This window comes from Podarcis liolepis, assembly GCF_965112155.1.
Source record: "Podarcis liolepis genome assembly, chromosome: 9".
Lineage (NCBI taxonomy): Eukaryota > Metazoa > Chordata > Lepidosauria > Squamata > Lacertidae > Podarcis > Podarcis liolepis.
This window is the reverse complement of record NC_139564.1, coordinates 66667580-66682742: the sequence shown is the minus strand read 5'-3', so window position 1 is coordinate 66682742 and position 15163 is coordinate 66667580. Positions and strand designations below refer to the sequence as shown.

Here is a 15163-nt window from a genome sequence, read left to right as displayed (position 1 = left end):
GCAGCCCTACAGCCACATGTGGCTTTCAGCTTAATTTCAAAAGCGTCTGGGTCTTACTATTATTATAATAATAATTTATTATTTATATCCTGCCCATCTGGCTGGGTTTACCCAGCCACTCTGGGCGGCTCCCAACAAAATATTAAAAACAATAAAACATCAAACATTACAAACTTCCCTAAACAGGGCTGCCTTCAGAGGTCTTCTAAAAGTCAGATAGTTGTTTATTTCCTTGACATCTGAGGGGAGGGCATTCCACAGGGCGGGCACCACTACCAAGAAGGCCCTCTGCCTGGTTCCCTGTAACCTCACTTCTCTCAGTGGAACCACCAGAAGGCCCTTGGAGCTTGACCTCAGTGTCCAGGCTGAATGATGGGGGTGGAGACTCTCCTTCAGGTATACTGGGCCAAGGCCGTTTTATACTTTCTTGGTGAGATGAAATTTATTAGGGATTCCAAAGTTCACCATTGAGCATTACCAAAACATCATAAAACAGTGAGTAAGCTTTTGAGTTTTTCAGAACACTTCATTAGACTAGATTCTCTACAACAGGGTGGTGATTAAGCTGTAGTTAAATCCATGATATCTGCATTTAGTTTTGTACCCTAAGGTTGAGATTGCAGACTGCTTAGTGTCTCCTAGGTACTGGCAGAATTCTGGAAGGAAGTGGCAATATCTCATATAGATGTGAATAACTACTGGCCTTTATGTTAGCTTTCAACAATAGTCTTTGCACTTCAGCTGATACTTTGTGATAAGATTGCATGCATCAGAATTTGCTTTGAATGTATATTCAAAATTTATGTTGATATGAACACATATTGCTATAATTAGTATTAGGCGAATTTATCCATCAGTGGTTCATAACCGTTTTTGGATCATGGACCCCTTTGAGAATCTGATGAAAGTTGTGGACCACTCCCGATATTTTTCCCCACAAAGACAATTCTTTTTAATCAAATAACTTTATGTATCTTATTAATTTCAGATCTAAGTCTCTTCAGGCCCGTTTACGCACCTAAAGATTTTCTTGAGGTAATAAAAAAATAAAGTTAGATCTTCAATTATGTATTTATACAATAAAATATGAAGGGTCTTATTGGAGTTATGAAGTTCATATAGACTTTGCCAGTTCAAAGCGACGGCTTAAACTACAGGCATGGTTATGGAAGTAAAATGGGGAAACAAGGACAGGGAAATAGCTAAAAGCCAAAAAGGTTTGTCGTGTTCCTCTATGGCAGGTTTAGGGAAACACAGGCTTGGGGGCTGAATTTCCTCTCTGACTGGCCTCAGCATTCTTGCCAGGTTACTTCCTTCAGCAGCCCTGTTTCATAACCTCCTTGAGCATTTTTGCCATAAATTCCATAAACTGGGCCGGATTCAGCTAACCTGGCATGCAAACGGAAGACAGTGCAAGACTTCCTATTAGTTCAGTGGGCTTATTCCTCCCCTTCTCCTCCCCCGCCCTGCAAAAAAACAGCTCAGCCAAATATGCTCTGGATGGGCCAGGGAAACCCTCATAACAGTGGGTGGGGGGGGGGGGAGATTGTTTCCTCTAGCAAGCAGAAATGCTTTCACTGCTGGAACAGTCAAAATTAGTGCAAAGTTGAATTCCACCCAGTAAGCTTTAACTCGTAATTTGGGCACAGACGAAAGAAATGAAACAATTAGCAATTCAGTCAGCTTGTGTGTCGGCATTCAAATTCTGCTCAGCTGTAAGAATCCCAATTCAAGAGTCTGTTGCACAGTAGTCTGTCAATATAAGGACTGCATTTCATCAGATGGGAAAGTTGGCCGCAGAACAGGGACAGAGGCCATTTTTTATGATCCTCCTTGCCCCTCCACTGCCCTTAACCCCCTCTGCAACATCCCCCAAATCTTCCCCAAACCCCTGAAGCAGATTGAGATGGAATACAGTGGTACCTCGGGTTACAGATGCTTCAGGTTACAGACGCTTCGGGTTACAGACTCCGCTAACCCAGACATAGTACCTCAGGTTAAAAACTTTGCTTCAGGATGAGAACAGAAATCGCGCAATGGCGGCGCAGCAGCAGCAGCGGGAGGCCCCATTAGCTAAAGTGGTACCTCAGGTTAAGAACAGTTTCAGGTTAAAAATGCATCTCCAGAACGAATTAAGTTCTTAACCCGAGGTACCACTGTATGGGCAATTTCTCCCCTGTATGGCCAATAGATTCCTTTCTGAGGACAGTCACCACCGGATCCCACCCATTGCGTCTTGTATCTCTGTTCTCACTTGCGTTACTTCACTGTATCCTAGGTCAGTAGTTTCACACTTTCTCTGTTCATTAAACCCCATTCATATTGCCAAGGCAAATTCCCAAACAACATTCGACTCATGCATAGCAGTGGCCAAGCTTTCTGGATTCCACCATAACACTGCATATATTGCATTGTTGTACATTGTAGCTGGGATGCGGGTGGCGCTGTGGGTTAAACCACTGAGCCTAGGACTTGCCGATCAGAAGGTTAGCAGTTTGAATCCCCGCGACGGGGTGAGCTCCCATTGTTCGGTCCCTGCTCCTGCCAACCTAGCAGTTCAAAAGCACATCAAAGTGCAAGTAGATAAATAGGTACCACTCTGGCGGGAAGGTAAACGGCATTTCCATGCGCTGCTCTGGTCCGCCAGAAGTGGCTTAGTCATGCTGGCCACATGACCTGGAAGCTGTACGCCGGCTCCTTCGGCCAATAAAGCGAGATGAGCGCCGCAACCCCAGAGTCGGTCACGACTGGACCTAATTGTTAGGGGTCCCTTTACCTTTATCTTTACATTGTAGCTACACACTGCAGGGAGAAGATCAATAGTGGTGATTAGTGGAAATGCTTTTCACGAAAGCTTCCCTGTCATCACGAATCTTATTAATGGTTAGCTCTTAAAATTTCCAAGGGACTTTCATGGCTCCCAGAACAGTTTGACAATCCATGCCCTCAATCTTTTGGTCTAGCTAGAGGACAACACAGAGTGTCCCTTTGGAGACCCCCCTCCCATGTGTTTGCCCTGCCCCCATATTTGAGGTCATATGTGCTCGTTTTACCATGTGGCTTCAGAAGTGAGAGAGGTCTAAATCCGGTTGTGCAAGGAAGAGAGTGACATATTTTAATGAGAAGAGAAGGAAACAACTACTAAAATCCCAAATGAGAAGCATGAGCAGAAGAAACCTGAACCAGTGGCTACAAAATTGATTGATAGAGCTTTTAAACATGAAAATAGTATGGTATCTTATTTTCCAAGAACTATTTCCATATGGCAGTGTAAATCTGTATTAGCTTGCCTAATAAAAACAACAGAACAGAAAGCAAGCATATGGATATGCCGTTTGTGAAGGTAAATGAAAGTCTCATATTTGAAAAATTCCCTTGTGTAAATAGGAATTTCTTTCCACTTTAGCATTGCAAATGCCATTAGTTTGGTTGACTCTATCATAGCTTAATTTGCATATATTAATGAACATTCTATTGCACTCATGCAAATGTAGATAGAAGGCTTACATTGCGAGCCTGAACTATTGAACTTTATATGTTCTTGGGTTGTTTTTTTATTTTGCTGATGGCTTGAATTATAATGTAACTATAGCATTTATCTGTAATTAAGGCTAATTAAATCCGTCTCAGTTTAACCTTATGAAAACACTTTGCATAAGTAAACAGTGTTTTGTTATGTCTCTTGTGTTTTCTATTGTTTCTTGACATCTCTTGACATTCTTTGAATGTTAACCTTTTAGTGCTTGGCCTGCATCTACAAATTTATATTCAGTCCATAATCCTGTATTAACTCGGAGAAATTATTCATGTACAAGCTGGAGTGTTTCATATAAACAAAAGAGACCAGATGAAGAATCTACAGCAGACTCTTCCTGTCTCTTTAACCTTGTCTTTACACAGCACAAGTCCAGAGATGCATGAACACTAAGCTTCCTAGGACCATAGCATGCAATCAGAAATACTTGACAGTGGCTTACTGTGATGAATGAACATGAGAACATAAGAACAGCCTGCTTGATGAGGCCAATAGAAAACACTAACTTGTATTGCTTTTCTTAAAGGTATTGATGAACCTTCGCAATCCGAATTATGAAAACAGTGAGCAGCCTAGTTTTAGAAACCACCTGGGATTAATTCAGGTGCCACTGAAAGTGAAGGACATCCCTGAACTGGTAATAATAATAATCTTTAAATATCATTTGTCATTCAAAAGCATTTCTAAAATAGTAGAAATAAGTATAGATGAACAAAAGAGCTAGATTTTCTTAACTGTGAGATACTGAACATTCACAGTTCCTGTTTGGGCCTTCAGATAGGTTGCATTGTTTTCAGTGGGTGTTCTTGTCATTTGCTTTATTGTGACCTCTGCCTGCTTAGTGCTCTGAAAACACTTTGGAGGGGAGAATGTGGAAAGGATACTTGGAGGGTGGGGGGAAAATTTGAGTTTACTGAGCTCTGGATGTGCAAAGGACCCAAGTCCTTGTGTTGAAGAAAGAAGCAGAGTGAGCAATTTACATCCAGGGGCAATGTGAGTTTCCTGGTGGAAATTTCCCCACTATTTTGTATGTTTAAATAATGCCCTACAGCAGCAGTTCCCAATCAGCTAATTACTGTGAACCCCCTATTTTTCAAAAGCCAAGCCACGGACCCCCTACTTTTTAAAATAACTTTATGGTTGTGACGTCTGCAAAGCAATTTTTTGAACAAAATGTGGGGTAACCCAAAATATGCAAAGGATTTTAGGTATGCTAAAAAAAAACAGACTAGGGCTGAGCTGAGCGATATCTGGTTTTCAGCATCGTGATATATCAGTAGCTAAACATCGCGATATTCCGATATATCACGATGTCTGAAATGGGAGGTCGGGCGTGGGCATGAGGGAAGGAGCAGTCACAGAGATCGGGCGGGTTTGGTACGTGCAGCTCAGGCATGGGAATAAGAGAAGGGGCAGCCACGGAGATTGGATGGTTGGGGGGAGGAGAGAAAGTGGAGTCACCTCACTGCGTGGTATGAGTGGGAGGGGATGGGGATAGCCACCATCAGTGGAGCAGCTAGCAAAGCTGCCGCTGCTTTCCTGCTGACTAAGAAGAGCTGGTCCGCCTCAGTGCCAGGGGAAGGTAGTGCCACGATGCCTTGAAGTGAGGACGATCAGCTGCCCTGGTCTCCATCAGCACGAGGGCAAGGCAGCACCTTGCAATTGGCTACCCTGGTCTCCTTCAGTATGAGGGAAGGCAGCTCAGATCGGCAGCGTCACAAGCTAAGATCATTGGTGGTGCCTTGAAATCAGCTGCCCTGCTCTCCCCTTGCGCAAGGAGCTACATACTGCTGCGTATTGCTGGGTGTCAGGGACTGTGTTGCGGAGGGCTGCACTGAGGAGGAATGGTGGGAGCCTCCCCCTGCTCCTGATCCAGATCCTGAATCTCCCCAGGAGCAGGAGGACAATATAGATTTGGAACAGCGGTTTGCAGAGGGACATAGTTCAGAAGGCAGAAGCTGGGATATACTGGATGGGGAACAGCTAGGAGAGGAAACACTGGAAGGGAGAAGGTTAGCAGATTCACAGACAGCATTCCTCCACCACCCTCTGCAAAATCGAGAAGGGCTCAGAAAGTGGCAGAACAGAAACCACAGAGGGGGCAAGCTCAGATTACGAGACGTAGAAGTGATGTAGGTTCATAGGGACCGAAGGGGGTGGGCTCTTTAATTGGGAGCACCGCCATTACTAGAAGATGTGTTCTTTGTTCTCTCGCTGTGGTTATTAAAGTTTCTAACTGGTAAGAAGAGTCCTTTTCTTTTGTTCTGCTTATCTACGGCCACGGGGGACGGAGCCGATTCCCCGAAGCCTGACACTGGGTCAAAATCGTTATTGCGGTGTGATTTCAAAACTGATTTTGGCCAATATATTGAAAAATTGCACAGCAGTAAAACAGACCATAACATTTGTGATATTAGCCCTAATTGGCAACCACTGCCCTACAGAATACTAGGTGACATAATGCTTGGGATGTGGCTGAAATCAAGTTGGGAGTCCTGCTCACAACATGCTGTGCCCACTGCAATACTGCTCATAAGAAATCTTAATGGGGTATCCACATAGTTGAGCCTCTCTGCTTTTAATTCTTGCCTCATTCCTAAGTCAGAGGACTGGGCTAGATGACAATTATAGTATACCGTATTTTTTGCTCTATAAGACTTACTTTTGCCCTCCTAAAAAGTAAGGGGAAATGTGTGCGCGTCTTATGGAGCGAATGCAGGCTGTGCAGCTATCACAGAAACCAGAACAGCAAGAGGGATTGCTGCTTTCACTGCGTAGCGATCCCTCTTGCTGTTCTGGCTTCTGAGATTCAGAATATTTTTTTTCTTGTTTTCCTCTTCCAAAAACTAGGTGCGTCTTGTGGGCTGGTGCGTCTTATAGAGCGAAAAATATGGTAAATCATATTTCTAATTGATAGCAATTTGGAGTTTTGTTGACAACTAATTAAAATTTAAAGAAATATCCTTTGCTGATAAAATATTTGTGGGCTTTTTGTACATTTTTTCTCAAGAAAGAATATTTCAATGAGCTAGACTTGAACACAGGCCAGCTGGATATTGATGATTCTGCACATGTGCCTCCAGGTTAGTGCCTTTGTTTAAAGTAGTAAAATTGTTCTTGGTTCTTACAAGGATTCGTGTGAGATATAGATGCTAACGTCTGTTCCAATGACAATTCTTGTGGCTTTATTTGCACTGTGGTAGGAAGAGATTTGGCAAGTATAACTTGTATGGTAATGATAGCAGGAAAAGCCAAAACTTACTGAGTACAGTATCTTCATTCCTGGAGCCCTCTCTTGGTCGGAATTTGGCTAAATTTTAAAACACTGCTTTTATAAAAGCAAATGTGAGAAGCCTGATTTGGAAAATAGCAGATCCTAGACTGAATGTAAATCTTTTAGTCCAAAAAAGTTAGGACAAATTGTTACTGAGGTAGTAAGCTTTGGTCTTACTACCTTGAATTACTACTTTGAATTATGGTGCTGGAGGAGACTCTTGAGAGTCCCATGGACTGCAAGAAGATCAAACCTATCCATTCTGAAGGAAATCAGCCCTGAGTGCTCACTGGAAGGACAGATCCTGAAGCTGAGGCTCCAATACTTTGGCCACGTCATGAGAAGAGAAGACTCCCTGGAAAAGACCCTGATGTTGGGAAAGAAGGGGACGACAGAGGGCGAGATGGTTGGATAGTGTTCTCAAAGCTACCAGCATGAGTTTGACCAAACTGCGGGAGGCAGTGGAAGACAGGAGTGCCTGGCGTGCTCTGGTCCATGGGGTCACGAAGAGTCGGACACAACTAAACAACAACAACAAAGCTTTGGTCTGCACTTCAGAGCGCAGGGGTGGGATCACATGACTAGCAATTTCTTCAGACAAAATCCCTGCATATTGAAAACCAGCTGTCAAGCAGAATGGTTCTAGTAGTTTAGAACTGCAGATTAATCCAGAATAGCAAGAGGGAAAGTGTTGCAGTGCTTTAGAGATGAACAATGTTATTGCGGCTAGGGCTTTTATCTCCAGCGGCATTCATGCTGTGTATAGAATACTCTGTACCATTATCTTGATTTATCTTTATTCAACTGATGAAGGACAAAACTTGTGCTACAGCAAAGTAGATAGAGCCTCAAGGCATCTTTTTGTGTTCTATTTATTATCTAACTAGATTAGCATATGCCCTCTTCAGCTCCATCTCTAAATTACAGGAAGCTCTCCTTACTGGTAATGCATTCGCCACTTGGAAATAATACCTGTCTCATGATGGGAATGAGCAGATAGCCATCAAAATTTAAATGGGTGCAAATTAATAAGACTGCTGATGTTCTATAACTATAGTTGAAGCACCTTTCTCATGAATGAAAAATAGCACATTTGAAGAACATTGTTTATTTTAGACAATTTTTTTTTGGACCTTAATTCCCCCCCCCCAAGGTGGCTTACAAAAGGAGAGAATGAAATAATATGATACTTTAAAATAGCGCACTAACAGGCTATACAGGGAAGCTAAGATAAGGACATGCAGAAACCCATCTTCTGAATTTCCATCTCATATAGCGTTCTGATAACTGTATTCTCAAACTGCCCTTTAATCTTTTCAGAGTAGAGAGAGAGAGAACCAACATTGTTTTCCTTTAAAAAACCAAACTCTTGCTTCAAATTACATTTCAAACGAAAAGGGTAAGGGTTTAAAAAGTCGTTTGGAGGCAAACGGGTGCCGTTTTTCGGAGAGAAATGTTGCACATGTGTATTATGAATGCATGTTCCTTGGAATTCTGGTGCATGTATTGTGCCATGATTTCAGATAAGATGTTTTGATAGTTAAATCAAACGTCCTTCTGTAAAGTTTAAATAGTTTTGAACTCTTTGCACTCTTTTCTTGCTTTACTGTTTTAGAACTCTTTGAAAATGAACATGTACGCATTGGTCAGAAAGGTAAGAATTGGATACTGACTCTAAACAAATTACAAGTGATTTAAGTTTTTCTGTGGGTTTTCTTTGTTTTGTCTGGTATGAAGTGTAATAAGGCTGCAATTCTAAATACTAGAAATTAAGTACCACTGGATGCATTGGGATTTCCTTCAGAATTGCACTGTAAATGATGTAAAATAAAAAAATGTAACTTGTACCTTTTTAACGTGATGGAACTGCTAGAGGTTTATAGGTTCTAGATAAAGAGTGTCACAGCTGGCAGATTAAAAACGAAGTGTGTGTGTGTGTGTGTGTTTATGACAGCTTTATTCCAAATTGCTAAATTCCTGTTTTGAATTCTATTTTAAAATCACCAGAGTTGCTTCTGTGCACAAAGAACTCTCATTAGTGTTAATGGAGTTTATGTCCCTGCATCAGATAAGAATATAACTTTAATTCTTCCAGGTGGTTAGTTGCTAGTGCAAAACCTAATGAAACACGTAGCACTAAGTCAGCTTGCAGGATGGTTATGCCCTTTCAAATAAGGTCATTATTCTACCAGTTGAAAGGAAATCAACCCTATGCCTTAATTAAAAGAAATCAAACCCACATGGAACAAATTATTTTTTCTCTGCCTTTCCTTTCACAAGAGTGACTGTGAAAGGAATTAGGCCGTGCCCGTGTCACATTCTCCTCTTCTAAATTATATTAAAAGACAGCATGACAACTATGATAATTTGGGGCAGGAGGGGAGAAAACCCAAAACGACATGCTTCTGATCGGGCAACCACTTAAATTAATAGAATATTATTAATATTATGTTGGGAGCTGCCCAGAGTGGCTGGGGAAACCCAGCCAGCTGGGTGGGGTATAAATAATAGTAGATGATGATGATGATGATGATGAAAGTAACCTAGATATCCGTGACCTTGATTTAATAGCATCATTTCAGATCTGTACAAAGCCATTTTTTAAAAAATGGTTTGTTTCAGTTCCTCAAAAAACTTAATTTGGACATTATACAAATATTGGATAATCACTTTTCACTGAATATTAAATGCAAAAAAGGAAGGGGAATGGAATGAAATGTGTGGATGCAGGAGGTACCTGGTAGGTGGACAGCAGAAAAATAGGAAGTGTGATTTGTGTTGAGTCATAGTCTCACTGTGTGACTCATGCACTGCAAGCTTGACCAAACTAGTCATCAAAGGTGTTAATCTTCACTTTAAACTTCTCAAGCAGGCCTTCTTTTGTTTTGTTTTGTTTTCCCAGCAATGTCCTAATTACTGGGGGCTGGCATCAAAGTTCATACTGAACAGAAGCTCTTCCATGGTCCCGGATAGCCTTTAAGCAGGCATCTGTTGCTAACTGAGTTATCTTTGACTTGCTGCTAATTGGGTAGCCTTAATATTCGTGCCACTTGCTTAGCCAGGAAATGCCGTGTATTATCTTGGCCGACAGCCCCAGGAAATTATTTCTGGTTTGTGTATACCTTGCCAAGCAGCAGAAAAGCATAAACATACCCATACAGTGGTGCCTCGCAAGACGAAAAGAATCCGTTCTGTGATTCTCTTCGTCTAGCGTTTTTTTCGTCTTGCGAAGCAAGCCCATTGACGGATTAGCGGATTAGCGCTATTAGCGACTTTTAGCGACTTTTAGCGGCTTATCGGCTTATCGGATCAGCTGATAAGCGGCTTAGCGGCTTAGAAAAAGGGGGGAAAGAGAAAAAAACCTGCAGGAACTCGCAAGACATTTTCGTCTTGCAAAGCAAGCCCATAGGAGATTCGTTTTGCGAAGCACCTCCAAAATGGAAAACTCTTTCGTCTAGCGAGTTTTCCGTCTTGCGGGGCACCACTGTATTAGCATTTTCACCAGTGCTATCCCTATCTACTGCCAGGTGTAGCATTGTCTCTTTCAAACCTTTACTTTGTGGGTCAATACTCGGTTTCTCTTTTGCAATCCGGATGTTAGGAAGAAACAAGTTAAGTGGCTCAAAGGTACCTTCCGGAGTAGAGATCTCTAAAACCAAACTAAATCATACAAGCATCAGTATGTTGCATTCCTCTTGTAGCAAGCTGTCTTACACTGAGTTAAATTTTTGCTCTATGTAGCTCAGTACAGGGACGCGGGTGGCGCTGTGGGATAAACTACAGAGCCTAGGACTTGCAGATCAGAAGGTCAGCGGTTCAAATCCCCGTGACGGGGTGAGCTCCCGTTGCTCGGTCCCTGCTCCTGCCAACCTAGCAGTTCGAAAGCACGTCAAGTGCAAGTAGATAAATAGGTACTGCTCCAGCGGGAAGGTAAATGGTGTTTCCGTGTGCTGCTCTGGTTCGCCAGAAGCGGCTTAGTCATGCTGGCCACATGACCCGGAAGCTGTACGCCAGCTCCCTCGGCCAATAAAGCGAGATAAGCGCCACAACCCCAGAGTCGGCCACGACTGGACCTAATAGTCAGGGGTCCCTTTACCTTCTAGCTCAATACAGTATTGTCTGCCATAACTTGCAGTGGCTATCTAAGGTTTCAGACAGGACGTTCTCTGCCACTGAATTTCAGCGCTTCCCCCAAAGTCCTTTAGCATGTTCAATTTCCTTTATGTCCTTGGTTTCTTTAATTGCCTGCCATGTCCTGCTGTAAGCTTGTTGTCAAGTGCTGCTCTGTTCCCATTTAGCGGACTTTAAGCACATTGAATTGAATGGCCCCCAGTTCCTTTTGTCTTGCCCCTAGAAAGAAATTTTAAAGCTGCTCTGCCACCTTTTTGACCTTAAGGGGCAGCAGTTTGCTCTGCACCAGAACCCACAGTCTGCTCTTGTTCTGGATATATATTAATAGTTTCCCTTGTCAACTGATCACTGTCAACTGCTTTTCCCTTTGTATAAATGTCCATTCTCTGACATACTGACCAACCTTAAACTATGGATTCTTCATCTTTCAAGATAAGAGCTCACTCACCTTCTCTCTTTGCTAAATATTTCTCAACTTCATCTGGGCAAAGATCAGAAAGGCAGTTCTTTTTCTCTTTCTTCACTGTGAACTATCTGCTGATACTTAATTATTAAATGCGTTCTTCCTAAATACTTTAAAATCTCCTTTGTAAAATGTGAGGAAGACTTATGAGCAATATAGGTAAAGGTAAAGGGACCCCTGACCATTAGGTCCAGTTGTGACCGACTCTGGGGTTGCGGCGCTCATCTCGCTTTATTGGCCGAGGGAGCCGGCGTACAGCTTCCAGGTCCCTGCTCCTGCCCACCTAGCAGCTTGAAAGCACGTCAAGTGCAAGTAGATAAATAGGTACCACTCTGGCGGGAAGGTAAACGGCGTTACTGTGCACTGCTCTGGTTCGCCAGAAGCAGCTTAGTCATGCTGGCCACATGACCCAGAAGCTGTCTGCGGACAAACACCGGCTCCCTCGGCTTATAGAGTGAGATGAGCGCGCAACCCCAGAGTCATCCGCGACTGGATGGTCGGGGTACCTTTACCATTACCTTTTTCAGGGTGGAAGTAACAAAAACCTCAAAACAGTAAAACATAGCACTAAAATAAACAATAATAGAACCAGCCGTAATACTAAAAAGCATTCAGCCCAGTAAAATAGCAAACTCCAATAGATAAATAAAACTAAATCTAATTCAGTTCTACAGCCCCCAAATAGGTTTTTTAAGCATTTTCTAAAGGCGAGCAGTAATGATGCACTATGTACCACAGTTGGCAACAGGTTCTATAGCTGTAGTGCCACAGTTGGAAAAGGTTTGAAAAATAGTGTGAACGTGCCAGAAGTGAAGAGAACACACAGAATTTATTTTTAGAAATACTAAATAATGTCTGAAACTAATATTACTAATCCATGGCAATCAGCTTGGTGATTCAAGACATTTATTATCGTTACGTTAACTGAGAGTACAGTCCTATATATTAACCATAGTAAGCCTCCCAAAACGCAGTGTGATTTACTTCCGAGTAGATTTGTACAGAACCGTGCTGTAAATGTGACTTCTAACCAATTATGGTATTCTTAGCTTTAAAATCCCCTCAATTTTGAAAATTTACTTTGTGTGATTCAGCCTCCAATTCTGCACAGGCTTCATATTCTACATAGATCTGTGTGGAATAGCCAAAAAAAAAAGATAGATTTTTTCCCCTGCCATCTTAAATGGTCTTGGAGGAACACTTAAATGAAATGCTAATAAAATATAAAACTGAAATATGTTTGTGTGTATTATTAATACCTGCATTTCTTGTAGTTTTAATGGAGCAGGATAGTGCAGCAGCTCAACAATATGTCCGGCAGGGATGTCCAAATTTGCTACGAGCCGAGTTGTGGGCACTGATTCTGAACGTTTCCAGTCAACCCGAGGTAAGTAGCAAAATTGCAGTAAAAATGTGGACTTTCAGTAGCTACATACCCAATAGCTAAATTATAAACAATGTTTGGCTGCGTTATTAAGCGCGATGCTAGTTTTGGTTTATTGCGCACCAAGGTCACACAAGGGTGTTTGTGCTCATTTAACAGTGTTTTTCTGACTTTTTAAATCTGAAACTCCCTTTCCCTAGTTTATTTTGCGTGCCCAGGTGGAGACCCCTGCCCCCCCCCCCACGAGAGACAACCCGAGAGCAATGAAACACACATGACAACGTGTTTGGGGATTTAAAATGGCCACAACTTTATTATCAGTTTCAAATGTAGGAAACCTTGGCTTAGGCATTGGCCGTGTATCCCTCTCAGATCCCCAACCCGGGGGACTGAGGCATGGCAGGGTTAATCGGATCGGAGGGGGCACTGCAAAACACATATTTACACAGCAAGGCCCCCCCCCCCCCCGTGCAGAACTGGTTTATTGACAACCTATCATCGTACAGCCAGTGACTCCCTTCACACAAAACCCTTTAACGGGGAACCCTGAAATGCCACCGGACAGATGATGAATAAGTGGCATGCATGGGTGCATGAGAGAGAGAAAGAATGTATATTATTCCTTGTTATACATGATTGGGAGTGGATTGACAATAAGATGATAGCTGTATCTAACGATGAAAACAGACTTCAGTATTTTAAAAGCACTATTGGAAAAGATTTTGCTAAGCTTAGGGGAAAATGTTTGGCTTTTTGGTGCATATACTTAAATCAGACCATCAAGAATAAATAATCCAAGAAGTAATGGTTTATACATTGTTGAAAGAGAAAGCACTGTTTTTGTCATAATGAAAAACATTGTGCCAATGTTGTGATGGCTAATTAACTCTGAATTGTTCCAAATTATTCTGACAGTTAAAGCCTTACTATTTTCTAATAGTAAATGGATGAGAGAGATTTATTGTAATTGGCTGACTTCACTACATACCACAGTAGCGGTACCATATTTGTGGTATTTTTGTCTTTAATTTGTCAAGTAAAATATCTAAAGAAATGGTCAGTTCATGCTGCCACACTGCAACTAATTGAAACTGCTCCAACAGTGCCCTAGCTCACTGCCATGCAGTTCTGTCTTATCAGATGATCTGTCCTTAATCTTGCCAATCATAGCTAGAAGCAGTTTACAGTGTTGTGCAGACAAGCAACCAAGTATGAACCTTGCCCGTAGCAAGAAATGTTACGGGTTGGGGAGCTAACGGTTATGATGGAGTCATTGTAAGTCAATGTGAAACACCCAAACCCCAATATGTCAGCTTGCAAACAGTTTTTTCTGTGGACCAATTGGAAATTGCCAGAGTCTCAGGCCATGTAATATATTTTTTTCTTTGTTGAACGTATTAAAGTACACATCTAGGTTACCATAGTCTTTTAGGGGAAATAAGTCAACTGTTCCAGCATTTATATTATGAAGATCATTGCCCAAGACTAAAGCCACCTTAGCCTGTTTGATAATCTGGCTCTGATTTTAAAAAATAAATTGTGTCAGATGGGATGAAGATATTCTCAACTACAGTTGTACCTAGGTTTTTAACAGCTTAGTTCTCGAAGGTTTTGGCTCATGAATGCTGCAAACCCAGAAGTCACTGTTCCGGTTTGTGAAGTATTTTTGGAAGACGAACGTCTGACTTCCTGCAGCCAATCAGAAGCTGTGTTTTGGTTTCTGAATGTTTTGGAAGTCGAATGGACTTCTGGAACGGATTCCGTTCGACTTCCAAGGTACGACTGTACTGTGAAGCCTTTTCACAGACTGCTGAATGGAACTTGCATACCTCCAGTGGTCCATAGTTTGAGAACTTCTGGCATGGCTAATCTGATAACACAAGAAGAATCTCTTTGGATTAAAGACCAAAACCCTTTCTAATCCCATCAGTGTGTTTCCCACAGGAGATAACCAGAAGCCAATGGGAGCCTCAAAATCAAGACATGAGGGGAGCAGTAGACCCCTGCTTGTGTTTTCCAGCAATTGGCAATCAGAGGATCTGTGATCCTGGCAGAAGCATATAGCCACCATGACCTTGATCGACTTATCCTCCATGACTTTTTCTAATGCCCCTTGAAAGCCTCCTAAACTGTGTCACCACATCTTGAGGGAGCCAGAGAAAGAAATATTTTGTTTAATCTCTCCTGAATCTTCCACCATTCCGCTTTATTGACTAGCCTGGATTCTAGTATTATGAGAAAGGATGAGTCATTCCTTGCATAATTTTACAAAACTCTTTCACTTACTCATCTCCCCTCCCCATCCTAAAAAATTCAAATCACACTAGCTATGGCTATCAAGTTTATTTTAGTGTGATAATTTTGACTGTCATAGAT

General features: G+C 42.0%; 1 protein-coding gene across 2 annotated transcripts in view; it reads left to right on the top strand.

Moving 5' to 3' along the window:
- Positions 1–15163, top strand: part of TBC1D19 (TBC1 domain family member 19) — a 73029-nt gene that overhangs the window by 14053 nt on the left and 43813 nt on the right. For both annotated transcript variants that reach the window (XR_014515836.1, XM_083460030.1), the window contains exons 7-11: positions 989–1035; positions 4062–4172; positions 6546–6618; positions 8425–8463; positions 12678–12790. Coding sequence is in view for 1 of the 2 variants with exons in the window: in XM_083460030.1 (XP_083316156.1) it covers positions 989–1035; positions 4062–4172; positions 6546–6618; positions 8425–8463; positions 12678–12790 (383 nt within the window). In the remaining variant the exon portion in view is untranslated. The remainder of the gene's footprint in view (positions 1–988; positions 1036–4061; positions 4173–6545; positions 6619–8424; positions 8464–12677; positions 12791–15163) is intronic.